Consider the following 15,720-nt stretch of genomic DNA (forward strand, 5'->3'; position numbering starts at 1 on the left):
CTCCTCCACTTCTTTTATTAGGAAACTTTTTGATGTTGAGTAGAAAGAAGAAAAAAAATAAAACTCCAAAATGAGTTGGAGAATGCAGACAAGCTTATGCATACAGAATTCTGATAGTTCCTTGAAGATCAGATAAGCCACAAACAATCTCTGGAACAGTTGCACAAGTGTGTGCAAGGGCTGTACAACCCACCACTATTATCTTGCTGCACCAAGTAAGAAAACTGTTAGAGATACAGACTGCAAAGTTATTCTTACATCTGTGTTTACAACACTTTGGTGCATTCAAACTGTTACACTTATTTTTGAGGTGTGTATTTATAAATCGTAAGTGAATTTCTATGTGGAAATGGTGTACATGTATCAAACAGCGGATTCACGTTTTCCTGAACACCTTCCTGATTTCCTCTTTCTACTTGAGAAAAAACATTGTTAAAGCCCAGACAAACATCAGCTAAAGATTCATTCTGGTTTGCTGCAGCCCCTGTTTAAGAAACCCAGGGTAGAAGCTGTACGCTAACTGTGGCTGCAAGGCATCACTATGATTTGGGAGCTTTTGGTTGCGGGGGAGCAGAAGGCGGTGTTTCTCCTAGCCACTGAGTTTTTTTTCTCCTTAGAAGATTTTAAAATAGAAGTTATTCTATCATAAAATATAAACCAGTTTTAAAATATGCTGACATTTTGATTTTTGGTATGAAAAACACTCTAGATAAATCAACACTTCAACTACCAACAAAAAATTTTCAATTAAATCTATAAACTGGGTTCCAGAGGATTAAAAAAAATTATAAGATGCACAAGGGCTAGCATAACAACATAAAAAAAGCTAGTGCACAGCATGATTACTTGTTCCAGTTGATCAGGAGTTACAGGATTTCAAAAGCATACGCTTACCGCTCCGCTTGCTGGAAGCAGACAGCCCTCGATCACAGAGCTGACATGGCCATCATCAATCACAGCCAGGTAAAAGCAATGATTATCAACAATCTTCCCACATCCCTATCACATCTCCAGGAGTTGCTGAACAAAAGTATAAACTAAATCAACTCAAGCATTAAATTACTGAACTTTAACTGTACTGTGTAGCCTCTGTTTAAACCACCTGGGTATCAGGAGATGGGAGAGAAGTAAGCACAACAGTTTCTTTAAATGAATCCAGAGGAAATCCAGAGGAAATCCAGAGGAAATCCAGAGGAAATCCAGAGGAAATCCAGAGGAAATCCAGAGGAAATCCAGAGGAAATCCAAGGGAGTGCGACATCTATGCTGAGCACACCGAGAGGAATAATAGTAAGGAATAGAATTAACAGAAACATGAATAAACACCTCAGGGAAGAATCCACTGAGCACTAATAACGAGAAGCCATGCTTTCCTTTATCATAAACTTTTATCTTCTAGAGGTTTTTTTTAAAGAAATCAAAGAGCATGAGACAAGAGAAAGATATGCCTGATATAATCCATTTGGATACCCAGAAGACATATAGCAAGACCTTAGAAACTAAAGCTAACAGGGGATTTAGAGGAAAGTCCATATACAGATTGACTTTGTTGCCCCCTCCCTTTTTTTTTTTTTTCTTCTTTTTTTTCTTTTTTTCAATTCATCTAATCAGATGCAATCTCTTTCTGAAGGTTCGGGCGTTAATGGTGTTCTCTTCCCTCCCATGTACAGCTGTTAATGCCTGGTAAGAGCTGTGCTCACACCGCAACCTGTGCCACAGTTGACCAAGGGGGTAACAGTAGCAGTCTCTCCACTACCTCCACCCAGCTATATTCACAAAATGTTTAAGACATTGAAGTTTTGAATTCTCAACCCTTTTAAAAATTGTGTGTGGTGTTTTAAGATTACTGGGATTTAAGACACGGTGGCAAAGCCAAAACCATGCACTGCATGGTTGTAAAAGCCTGGCTTCATTGGGAAATCAGTCAAACATATAATTCAGTCTTTGGAATGCATGCAACAACATGCATGCAAAAACAAGCAGGTTTTTTTAATAACCCTTAATACAGCAATAAAAAGAATGTCATCTAATAAATCTGGATCCTTTTCTCTAAAGAATCTCTGACAGTTGTCCCAACCTATCTGGCAAACTCTATCAGAGAGCTTGCAGGAGCCTACAGTCTCGCGGAGGGTATCCGGAACGTCCCGACACTCGCACTGATGCAACTGGGGTGTGCGTGTCCTCGTGTCGCGTGGCAGGAGCGCCGGAGCGGGTCCTGCTGCTACGAGCAGTCAGACTGCAAAAAGCAGACTAGCGAGAAGCAAACAGCTGCAGGAGCGTGTTACGTGGCAACAGCAGAGATCCACTCAGCACTGCAAGAAGTGATTTCACTTTATGCACACTATCATTCAATCACAAGTCAAATGGCCATATCCACAGATTCCAGGCAGCCTTTGCTCTCCCCTGGCCTTGTATTTTAGGTGGTGGGCACATTAAATTATCATGATGTAAATTAATCAGATTTAATGAAAGATAACAAAATAACTGCGTATAGTTAAATAGAGTGGAGCATGCTGTAATTCCCAAATTGATGCAACAAACAACAGCTTATCCTGGTTAATACAGCCCATGAAAAATTGCTTCTGATCCTATTATTAACTATTGATAACTTAAAACAATTTCTTCACTGTTCTTAGTATTTTTAATAACTTACGGACACCAAGTTGAAATGCTAAATTAAAACACAAGACATACTCTTGCAAGTCTTCGGCAAGTTCTCTATAGATATTGGGTTACATTGTAAAAATCCATCTCAGTCTCCTGCCTGGTAATATATTCACAAGCAACCCGAGACTTAAACAGCTTAATTTGCTAGATGTCTAGGACAAAATGCATTACTAGAGCTAAGCAATTAGGGTGGAACATTTATTCACTTGACTGTAGTCAGCAGTGTAGTGACTTTACCTTTTCTCTGCAGAGTATTTGACCTTGCTTTTAAGTCCAATGTGAAATGAATTCTAAGCCACCTAGCCCCCATTGTGTGGATTCAGTATTCAATAATACTTCCAAAAAATACCTTTGAGAAGTCTGTTCAGGAGAACTGGTGTTGACAGGGAAGACAAAAATGAAGAGCACTAACCTTGAATATCCGCTACATTAGATTTGAGAGACAGGCTTGTTCCTTGGCAATTAAAAGCTGCCACACATTACAAGGCTGCTCCATCACATGCATAACTCACACCCATCAGCATGCACTGTATGATAGGAATCCCCCCCTATAAAATAAAAATTCTGAGATAGCTGTGTAATTAATTTTTACTTTTAAACAAAAAGGGGAATTGGTAAAAGAACTTTAATCTGCTTCTCCTATACCAGATCCCTTTTCTGAGACTGATGATAATTGGATGGCTTTGACTGGCCACATCACAGAACGCTCTAACAGGATTTTAAGTACACACCAGGACACATCTTTAAAACCTTCTTAGTCAGATAACACAACCGCTAAGCAACTGTGTCATTTTAGTACTATTCCTTCTTTGTAACCGCTATTTTAAGAGCTCTTAAAGTTTCAGGCTTTGTCTTTTTGATTCTTAAATATAAACTGGGACATTACTAAGAGCTCATTTTAGGCTGCAGGACCACAATTTGGTGCACAAATGAAATCTCAACCTGGTTGTCTTTATATTCTGCCCAAAGTGCATCATCCTCAACAGGAGATACTGCTAGCCTATCTTTTCAGTAATAAATAACTATTTAGAAGTGTCCAGTTTTGTCTGATTGCACAACAATCTTTTAATGAAGTGATATCCAGATTCAAAAACAGCTCAAGGGGCCAGGAGAAAGAAAAACAATCATCCAGAAGTTTATACTTTAAGATAGTAAGGGAAGAGTTAAAAAAAAAGTATTTGGTGTTTTTTTCATTCTACCTTACAGATATGAGCAGAAATATAATTGTAAATAGTTTTCTTTGTTAACTCTGAATGTTTTGCACAAAACTCTGGTATCTTTTCAGAAATAAACTTAAGTTGCCTAACGAAGTACTATTTACATGTCCAAGTTTGCAATGACTGAATCTCGTGTTATTTACTGGATAAAAAGCACCAGGGTCAACGCGAGTGGGTCTGCAGAAGGCTCCTCCTCATCTGTAACCACCAGTGATTCACTACTCTTCACTGAACACAAAGACGAAGTATTTTTAAATAGGTCACACAGAGGCTGGGTGGTAATTACAGACAAACGTTAATCAGATTTGAGCAGGCAGAGCTGCTTATCTCTTTCAGGAAGCCTTTTTTAATATCAGGTCTTTCGTCACATCTTAGGACAAACTCACATTAAAAGTACACTGATCATATAAAAATGCTCCAGCATATGAAATTCTTGCTTGTCTGACAATTCTGACTCCATTTTGATGACAAAATACAAAACAGAACAAAAGAGAGAGGAAGCATACAACATGTGAATGGATCCTATTGTCAGACTATGGAAAGGAAAACGAGAAAGGATGGACATTGACCTCTTGCACTCAGACAGGGGATCCAAAATTAATAGGAATTCGGATGCTGGGTGGTAACAGTAAAAGAAAAGTATTTCAGAAGCAGTCTCAGGAAGTCCCACCTTGGCAAAGTGGGCCCATTGCTTCCCCGAATGAGGACGTGTGTATAGGAGGGGAAAGGAGTAACTAAGGTAAGAATTCATCTTGTTCTTCTTGACTTTATGTCTTCAGCCATTCTCGTGCCAAGCAGATCTTCCTGAATGTGCATGTGGGAGACTACCAGGCTGCTCCTTTCGCTTTCAAGGGAAGCTGTTTAAACTGTGCAGAAACAGCAGTAGGGTATTCGAGAACGGCTGTCCTGCAGCGATTCAGGCCTTGCTACCAAGAGAACGCAACTGAGGCGGACACATTGCCCAGCAGCTGCTTGAGCAGTTTAGTGATTTTTGAAGGCCACTGCTCTTCAGAGAGCTACTCTAACCTGAGTAGTCACATTACTGTGTCATTTTTCTAACAGAATTGGAAGATATTTTGTTTGCTCACAAGTAAAGTGTCATTTTCATTGTGGTTCCAACTGATCTTTTTAGACTTTGGCAATAGCCTCCCCTTTGCCCCAGCTCCTCAATTCAAGGTCACTCCTGTCCGCAGTGTCTGCAGCTTTCAGCAACATGGCAAGACCCAGAGGATTTTCCCACTAAACTGATTTTGCAAGTTTGTTGACTTAGTTCCAGCATGCCACATCATTGCTGATCTGCAATGCCTGATGGAAAGCATGAACGGTGCAGTGTACAAAACAGCTTAATGCCACTTCCTCGCCTTCACAGTTTCTGAACACACTTCTTTGACATCAGTTTATGCCTGTAACTGGATTCTTTCTTTCCTGTGCTTCATTTTTCCATCAGAATCTCAGAGAAATCAGTATTAGGTAGTGATGCAATTTCACAGTTTCCACATTATTTTTTAAAGTCTGTTAAAGATTTTTCCCATCAAAAGAGTTAGCACACACATACTACCTAGTGAGCCCTGTAATTGCCTTAGGAAGTTTTCTACTTCTACAGGTTACCCCAAATCCTCTAGTTATTGCTGTAGGGCACCTCCATATACAGGTGGTGCAGCTACTCCCATGCTAGGGTAGTCCCACTGCCAGTGCCCACAGCTACAACAGTACAATTCAGGCTAATGATAACAAAGCTCCGCGGAATCTGCGCTGTGGTTTAAGATGTTAAATTCTCCAGTCGCTCATCATGACCTCCCGTTGGTGCTTAATACCCCCACGACACAGGAAAATGGGTGGCCCAGTTTCATTTTTTATAGCACGATGGACAGTAGCACCCAGTACACCTTCGTTGACGGCTTAAACCGAGACCGCAGCCTTATGGTCCTTTCTGCCAAGCTCCGCGGTGAAGGCAGCACCTTCCGGAAGAGAGGTGGAGCGGATGGCTGCATTGGTAGCAATACGAGCCATTATATGATGATTTAGCAGAGCTTGTCAAGGTCCTTATATCTAGTAAAGTCTAATATCTAATAGTTTTAAATATATGAAAGCTTGCTGTGTATATATGAAAGCTTGCTGTGTATATATGAAAGCTTGCTGTGTATATATGAAAGCTTGCTGTGTGGTATACTACTTTTCATTTTTATTTAGTAAGTAGTCCTCAGGTATCTACACAAAGTCCATAAAAAAATACTGACTGACACTTAGCTCATAAACACAATACATTTTGTAAACGTACAGTGAACACTCACAGGAGTGTTTCAGTAGAGAACAAATTGATTTTTAACCTTCTTTCTTCAGTAGATTCCTAAAAGATTTTTAGTGAACATGAAGACCTAGACATTGCCAAGTTGAATCTACTGCAACAGCATTTCTTTTCTTAAAGATCTTTTGTGGACCCACAGAGATTATTAGTGAACCCCAGAAATCTGCAGACCACTCTCAGAGAACCACCAAAAGTAGAATTACAAGTCAGATGCTGCCCATTCCAGTCCAGACTGGAAAGCAAATAGCTACGTCTGCTTTTTGCTCTGAATCTTCTTTCATTAGAATTTGCCCTAATTTTCTACATATACACAAGGCATAAGAAGGTGGCTTTTATCATTTTGCATACTTAGAATTTGTTCTTTCCTGTCTAAATTATCAGTTTTTCTAGAGAGAGATTTTATGAATAAAAGCACACTTACAATGAAACGCAGAATGGTACCACGACAATTTTTCAGATGGAATGAGAATGTCAGTAACTGCTTTTGGCAATTATACTTGTTGATCCCTCTTCTATGACAAACTTTTTTTTTTTTTTTTGAAAAAATGCTATTTTTTGCTGAAGACAGCTGAAGACAGTTGATCTTTAACAAGACAGCAAAGGATTGACACAAACTTTTGCAGAGCCTGAAATAGCTGCCAAATTCATGAGGCTGTCGGGAAATAAAAACAACAAACACAGCCCTCTTAGGAGAGCATGCAACAAAAAACAAACAAAAAAGACACTGTGACCTTGTTCAACAAAACCAGGTTTTCCTAAAACATCCGCAGAGTAAGGAGACCAAGCACAAGTTTTTCCATTCCCCTTTGGAATTCTATAGTATTTCTTTTACAGGAGCAATTAGTATTTGCTGTTGTTTTAAAAGAAAATCCCTACAGAAATAAAGGAAAAGTATGACTCACAGAGACCAATAATTAGGTCATATGTTCAATTAGCTTTCATACTTAACTAGTTACTCTTTAGGAAATGCTCAACCTTTGATGTGCAGCAGGCAACTTACCAATTAATTAGGCAGAAGGAAGCAATGCAAGGAATGAAATCTCAGAAACCATATCAAAGCCCAGAGATATCTAATGAGGGAAACAACAGCATCAACAACAGAAAACATGCACAAAAAGGCACAAGGCTTTAAATGATCTGCTTCAAGTATCTTAGCTATACTTCCTTTGAAATTAAGACAAAACTGTTGGGAAGCAGACTCGAAGAGAAAAAGCAGCAGCCTTGCTTGATCAGAAAAGCCTCACTGTTTCCTTGAAGGCTTGGCACAAAAAAATATAATCTATCCATATTGCATGAGAAGTCTCCTCAGAGACCATCATTCATTGCTGGATGCCAACTGCAAGAGCCAATACGCACCATACGATATCGGATTAAAAGCACAATGGGACATAAACACTGCTGAGCATCTCGACCCGCGCAATGGGACACATGTACTGCTGAACATCTCGACCTGGCACCAACCACTTGGAAAAGATATAATATACAGCCATAGCCTAACTGACATTTCTATTAATGTTACATATAAAAGGAACAGGCATGCTTACTGGGATTAGTATTTAGTTTCTCAGTTTCCTTAGGCCAATTTTCTACTATAACTTCAATAAAAGATTGCTCAAGCGTCTCCTCCTTGACTACGTCACCCCTTTGAACTGAGTCACAAATCGGTACAACCACATAACAAACCAAATAGGGTGGAAAGACCTAAAACATGCCTGGATCTGCCAGATTAATGAGTTCAGCTATGTTACTGCCTGTCCCTTAATAATGGACACCAATGTAAGAAAAGGCACATAAATACGAGAACTGCATAAAGAACAGCAACAAAATCACTGTGTGACAGTGTTTTGTCCATAATATTTATTAACACACTGTCCTCAGTGATTAAGGATGCTACTGATGTTGGCATTCTCAAATGCCAATATTTGCTTTCAAGCCACCCTTCCCAAGGGCTCACTAGAAGTATATTTAATTTTGCCTTCTAGATCTCTCAAGTCCATTTGCATTTTTGGCCTAAGTAAAATCCTTCATGGCCATTCTTCACTCCAGTGAAGTCCTTTCAGATGGAGCTGCAATGAAATACTCAAAAGAAATTCCAGCACAGATTAGACAATCAAAATAAGACATTACTGAAGATTATCATCTTAGCAAGAAAGGGAGAAGTGGAGAGAAGGGAGAAAATGCAGCACTTGAAAAAGAAAATCAATACTGTAATTGACTGATTTTTTCTTTGTTTTATTTAGCAAGGGGATAAGAGATGAAAAAGTGGTAGTTCTTTGGGATATAATGTTTAAAGTTAATTGGCTTTGCTGGTATTAGTTATCACAAAAGGAAGTGCAAAAGTCCCAGGGCTGCAGGCCTGAAAAAGGTGGAAGGGGAAGTGGGGGAAAATAGATGTTGCACAGATGACAAATTACAAATCTTACTGTGGTTAAATCTTATACAGAGGTACAAACCTCTCACACTCCATTAAGTTAAATATCACAGGATGTAAAAATCCTGAATTCCATAGAAGAATCGACCTTCAGCTTGAAATCTCTACAAAGGTCTCTGCAAAATCAAGGTTCTGCCAACACAATTTTGTAAGATCTCAAAACATTGCAGGGAGTTATCAGATACTGCAGAATTCACAAATAACTCGAGAGTATAAATAAAATGTGTAATGTGTTGCAACCAATCTTCCCATCTCCTACTCCTCATTCTGAAATTAGTTATGAAACACGCTCTGCCAAGTTGACAAAAATGCCCTTACGTGATGGGCTCACTCCCTCACGTGGCCACTTCCCTGTTGTGTTTCACACTTTCATACACTAACATTTCATCCTCTTTTCAGAGGAAGTAAAACGTTCTTCCCACAGGAGATTCCTGTTGTTCTGGATGCACATAATTCTTTCTTCGCTTTCTTCTTTAAAGCGGCATCCCGGTCTGCTAGAAGCGCTGCCGCCTTCGCCGAAGGGGAGAGCTCGGGCGTTCGCTCCGCTGAGCGACGGGGCGCCGATGCCGGAGGCCGGGCAGCGTGCCGGCTGCAGCTCACCTGCGCGCTTCGCGGCAGTTGCTCACATCCGCTTACTCGGAGCGCTTCGCACCTTGACACCTTCACTGGTTGAGTTCCAAATCTCTCAGAGACTTGGGGCCAACGTCTGTTCTCTCCGGAGGTGAGGTGGCTCCGTTAGAGACCCAGTGAAGCTGAACGGTTGTGCTGCTGCAACTAGCTTCAATGGGCAACAAATATTCAGATACGCACTGGGAGCTCAAGGGCTCATTCCCTCCCCCCACCAAAACCTCTGCACACATCGCAGTAGCACTGAAGTCCTCCTTAAATATAGCAGGGAATGCAGCCTTCCTTTTCTTCTAACCCATCCACGAGCCTCAGCTGTTGTGTACTGTCACTAAACTTTATTCCCTATAACAGTCCACCTTAAAAGAAGAAAAGGTTAGTACCATATCAGTCCTCTGATTTTCCTGGTAGCGAGGCTGCCCGAATTTTGTTGGATTTCATGAATGTGCTGATTACACGTGCTACTTCAGGCTTGAAGAACGTGCTGTTTATAATCACTGTCTACATATCCTCTTCTAGTTTTGTGCTGCACTCTCTCTGACCTAACATCTGCTCTTTCCACTCAATTGAAGTTTCTCTTAACAAAATCCCTGCTGAGTTCATTTTGCTAGCTAATGGCCAGAACCTCTCTCTTAAAAATTACCTCTCCAGCACTTCAGAGGACTCATCATCTGTGAGAACTGCAGAAGAGCTCTACTATTGGTCCTCTTCTCTGCACCCTCGAAACCCGGTTTCTTTCAATAATCTCATGTGCAAATAAAACTTAATTACAACCCTGTACTCTGGCCTATTCCAAGCCCTCAGCACATTCTCTTCAAAGAACTCCCTCGCAAGAACTTGCTTTGTTTCCATTTCAGGTCCCCCCTTCGAAACCCATCACACCGTAACATCTACCAAAACTACAAGAGTTAGGCTTCTGTTGTGCTAAGACCCTGTCACATTGACTGATGCTATTTTGCCGTCTCCTTGTACTCTCCCATTTACCTATATCAGTCTTACTTCAGATTGCAAGCTGTGTGGCAGTGTTTCCATTCCACGTGTGTGGCACCTTGCTCAACTGAAGGTGCTGCTGTAGCACAAACACAAAAAGGGGTTGTAACCCATACCACACCCCACCTAAGGGAGTCACAGGCATCTCTGTCTCAGTCTTCTCACAGCTGGCTGTGCAAAGACTATCACATGGCACAAATTCTCAGGAAAAGAATGCTTTTTTTAAAAAGCTTAAAACATTCATTCTAGTTGAAACAAGGTCCACCTTCTCCAATTTTAAAGCTGCGCTGCAGGAGCAATGCAGGAATGCAAATGTCTGTGAAATACCTTTCTTCACCTAACCTTTGTGGACATCATTTTTTGACCTGCCAGTGGGAGGACTAGGAAAGTTTCTATCAGAGAATACAGATCAGTATTGCAAAAGCTTCTGGTGTAGGAGTGCCAGTGGGCTTCACTTGGGCTAGTAAAAGAAAGAAAAAAAATCACAACAGAAGTGTCAAAATTATTGAGGATGATGACAGAAAGGAAGAAGAACTCAGAAAAATGAATTTCTGGGCAGTTTACAGTTAAAAGAAAGAAACTGGTCAAAAGCCATAGCCAAAAAAAAATAAATCTATAATTTCATGCAAATTTAATGAGCATATGCTCCAAACTGCTTCATACCAGATCCTGAATTATGTAAGCTGTGCATCATTCAACCTACAATTCCGCCTTTGGCAGATACAAATACAGGCAGGCAAATACAAAAGAATGGGAACTAAGCAAATTCTTATGTCCAGGGAAGGCTAAAAGCCAAGAGACTGAAATGTCCATTACAAAAAAAAAAAGGGGGGGGGGAAGCCTGACTACCTTCTAAGAACATAACCAGCAATCAGTTAGACCTAATCTAGCAGCATCCTGTACAACATTCCCTGTTTAATAATCATTTCACAAGACAGAACTGGTGCTTTCTATAGAAAGTGCTGTAGCCCAGTTCAGAGAACTCCAGCCAAGAGGATGCAGAGAAACGTTTACGTTCTCTCAAACCAGTCCGCAAGAAACAGGCACACTGTGCTGTACAGGAGGGCAGTAGAAAGGTGACTACCATCTTCATCCTCTCCAATAACCCCTCTGTTCCAGCTCTGCAGAACGTTACAGCCAGGGACTCAAGTCCCAAGCTTTGCTGATAAATGAATGTAAACTGTGACTTAAGTAACAGTAGTTTCTGTCCATAAAAATCCACAGTAGCTACTGCATGCTGATAAAGCATCTCACTGCAGTAGCACTTTGAAGAATTGGCAGTCTGTTATTCTTATTTTCAAAGTCTGCTGACTTTTAACTAAGGAAAGTTCCTACCTTTTACATGACATAACATGCAGCGGTGCCAAGAAAACTAAGAAGAATACACTCACTGTCTCCTTCACCATTTCCCATCCAAACAGGGAAAATATTTATCACTTGCTGCCAGCACAAGCAGACTAGTGTTCTTGCTGGTCATTCACTAAAACATTGCACCTAACACAGACAGTATTCTACAAAGGGAAGAAAAAAGACTATCGCAAGCAGAGAAATACCATTTCAATGTAATCAATTTCTTACTTAAATATTTTAAACACTATGTGAAGAACTCCAAAAGAAATTTATCAAGTATTTCTATTTTAAGCAATTAAAGTGATGCACTGCGCTGTCTCAGCCAAAAGCTCTCCTTTTTCACGGTGCTCTCATGACACTAGCCGGGGTCAGTAAGGGGCAAGGCCAGCGCTGCTCAGCTCCAGCAACCCCTCTCCGAGCCGTCAGCCCGCACGTTCCCCCAAACAGCAGGACAGTCGCAGGGAAGGTTTTTCTTGGGCCTTCACCGAGAAGGGAAGTCCCCTCCGATCAGGTTGGGTATTACGGGGTCCTATGCTCTTAACTTTCACTACCCTTTTCTCCTTTCATTCTCATCTGCTTAAGCAACCCCTTTTATCCCTAGAATTGAGCCTGCTTTCCAGATTACCCTCGGATATAACCTCCTCAATGCCCAGTGGGACTCCACACCCATTACACAGGGTAACATTCAAGAAGAGCTGGATTTTTTTCTTCATTCCACTTGTTCCACCTAAATTATCTCTACATTAAATTGCAAGAACTCTAACTTGTTAGGAAAATTCTTTAGAGAGATAAATTCTTCATTGTATCCCTGCAGCTTTGTAATCTCCTACTCTCTTCCCCCAATAAAGTTTTCATTTGAGACTTGCAATGAAATGACTGAATGTTGTTTAACTGCAGTATTTTGCAGATGAAACAACAGCTGAAGTATTTTTTCACTCCTGCAGTACACAAATTTATGTAGCTACACAACAATAAAGCAAAGTCTTAAATTTAATCAGAAGAAATACTTCAAGCAATGGCAAGCTGATAAATTATGTAGAAGGGGCTCGATAAGACCTGTCAAGGAAATATGCATCAGCTGCACAGCCTTTCAGAAACAAAGAATTTTCACACTTGCCCCTTCTAAGGATTTTTTACCTAAGCTATTTGTATTTAACAAAAACAGGTATTAATTCCACATCCTACAATTATTAGCAGACAAAATAGGGTCACACTGGTAATGATATCATAAGACTGTTCACACAGGGTTTATCACGGGTATGACACTAGGTGGACTAACAAAATAAGTTTACTGGTTGTTAGCATCATTTGTGCATTTGCAATAAGATATTAATGACAGGTATTTCCTAGTTTAAGCACTCACACTGACAACCCAGCAATACTGGCTGTTTCAGGAGATTTTAATGATCTGGACCTTATTTCAGATTGCCTATTTTTTCCCCAAGTTGTCTCCTTTCTGTCAAATCGTCAACCATTCCAAAACACTGAGAAAGAGACAAAACTAGACGTATTAGTATTTATATGAGAGCTCTAGGAAATTCAATATTGTTCCTATTGTTTTATTGCGGATGGCACATCAACTTCTCTTTATTACTGCAGAAAACTCAAGAGCCCTGTAGAGTGCAATAAAATGGTACGTGTTTAGCTTTGCAATGTTTCACAGGGCTGTGATTTACTGTTAAGAACCAGGCACCTTGCACACAAACATCTGAGCTCAGTAATTGCTTCATGTTTTGTGCAAACTCTACAAGGCAGCGTGATGTCTGCCCACATAGAGAGGACCTGCTGCTTCCAGACGCCTGTCCCTCATTCCTCAGTAACATGGGCTTCACTATTAAAGAGCAGAGAAAAAGGTTTGTTTTCACCTTTGCATCAAGATGTTTTACTCTCCTATTTGATTTCAGACACTACTTGAATTTTCTCTGCCAGATCTTTTGTCTGTTAGAGAGAGATTAAAAGAGTAAATTGCCAGTGCACCAAAAGGGAAAACACAAAAGTAAATAAGCTTGTCTTAAATATATCCCACATAGGCTTAAAGACAAGTCCTTCTTACATAGACATAATGTAAAAGTGCAATACTTCTGAAAAAAGCACACCCACTGAATTCAAATTTAAAGTATTATGTAGGAAATTATCCAGAGATGTAAATAAAGTAAACATGCCACCACTAAACACATTAAGTTTTCTTCAGGTAATACTTTTAGCTTTTACCGAACGATAAACTCAATTCTAGTCAACCAACCTAGAATAAGTGGGTGGAGGTATCAGATATAGGCAAGAGGTAAAGAACCTGGATTAACTCTATTTGTGCTCCAGCTGCCCTGAATATATTATTTTTTCCATCAAATTTGAGTTAGAAAATAGAGGAGGGACTTAGAATGCATACAATACAATAATCTCAGAAGAATATAAATTAAAAAAAAATCATTGTTGGACTTAGTATTTTAAACAAATACCCCAGACGTGCTTAAGCAAAGTGCTAGCCAAGAGACACATCAGCTAGAAAGCTATCAAGTTTGACAGCTTGCAAGAATTTATTCACACAGATGGATTAAGGAAGCAACAAATGCTGCAAGACCACTAAAGCACATAATAGGTACATAATTTCAGTCTAAGTTGAAAGTCTATCCCAGAGAAGTATCATGTCTATAGCTACAGAGGAGAAGCTCAAGGAATATGTACTTACTCTTGGCTGCCAGTTTTCATACTGCTTCTGTAAATTTGCACCAATGGTCTCCAGAGCTTTTTGAGGACCCATTGATAGAGGATCTAAGAAATATAATACAAATGAGTGGTTTTGGCCACAACTAAATCATTCACCTTGACAAGAGGCAAAAAAGTTATTTCCAATTCTATCTGCATTTGCTTTAATGCAGACCTTTAGCTACTCCATGTTATGCTTCTATAAAACCTAGACCTACAACCTGGATGACCAAAGTCTGCATCGACGCCAAGAATGACAACACCCTCGGCAAAAGAAAGACGCTAAAAACTTTCTGCACTTTAACACTCCAGTGCTTTGCATGCAAGAAACAGGATTTAATGATATCTTAATGTGGGTTTTTTTCAGGCAATCAATTAAAATTTAAGCATTGCATTCTTTATGGAAGCTACTTAGGTAAAATATCAAAAATTTTACCCCAAATTCTTCACTCAGGTAAAAATTAGAAACCATTAAAGCCTGTCAGATTCTCTCCAAAGTATTAAATACAAAATCTTTTTTGAAAGAGAAGAGAGGCATAACATTTTTCTTTTAATATTGAAAAAAGTTTCTATAATAATGACAAAAATTGAAAAAACTGTTATATGAAAAAATTATAAATGGCAGATCATCTCTGAAGCAGTAAGCAATGGAAATAAACACAAAATCTCACTTCGATTATCAAGAAATGTTTATCATTAGCTATTTAACCAATTTTAAGTTAATTTTATCATTAGATAACTACTGCCATGCAAAGCGATACAATTTCAGTTTTAGCTTATGGGCTTTATTCAAGAGCTGTGGCCATATAATTGACAACATGAACAAGTTTCAAAAAAAGTAGAAGCTGATGTTTTGCAATGCAATATAAATCATTACTTCAATAGCATTTAACAAAATCAGTAAAGTTATATTTTAAATCATCCTTATGACTATTCTACTTCATACTGCTAAAGTATGATGAAAGCAGGGGTTTACTAGTTATTTTTCTTATTAGAATAAAAGCTAGGATTTCATTTTTATTTAAAACTTTAAAATTCTTTTGTAGAAATATTTAAGATAATGGGATATAAGATTTACATTTTCCAAATAGGAACAAAACAAATACAAACAGTAGCAAATTGTCTGCTCAGACTTAAAAACGCCAATCTATTTTCTTTGGATTAGCTTTGGCTGTCGCTCCAAAGTCTAGCCAGAGCCTTCATCAGGACGGAACGAGCTGGGCAGCGTAGAAGCAGAGCTCCCATTCTGCTCCAAGGAACCTGCAGTTTCAGCAGTCAGTGACACACATTTTAGAAATGTCTCTATATACTGCCTCAATTTTTGTCACTCTGAACCGCAACGCCCTCTTGCTATTTAAGGAAAGCGTCAAGCAGATATCCTTGAGCTGCTGAACAGTAATCCCCTGAAAGTACTTACGCTGCCTCGTAACACTT

General features: G+C 39.5%; 1 protein-coding gene across 2 annotated transcripts in view; it reads right to left on the reverse strand.

Annotated features, from left to right (window-relative positions):
* Window positions 1-15,720, reverse strand: part of RPTOR (regulatory associated protein of MTOR complex 1) — a 171,455-nt gene that overhangs the window by 134,892 nt on the left and 20,843 nt on the right. For both annotated transcript variants that reach the window (XM_067308133.1, XM_067308132.1), the window contains exon 3: window positions 14,270-14,352. In XM_067308133.1, the coding sequence (XP_067164234.1) occupies window positions 14,270-14,352 (83 nt within the window). The remainder of the gene's footprint in view (window positions 1-14,269; window positions 14,353-15,720) is intronic.

This window comes from Apteryx mantelli, chromosome 19 (genome assembly GCF_036417845.1).
Source record: "Apteryx mantelli isolate bAptMan1 chromosome 19, bAptMan1.hap1, whole genome shotgun sequence".
NCBI lineage: Eukaryota > Metazoa > Chordata > Aves > Apterygiformes > Apterygidae > Apteryx > Apteryx mantelli.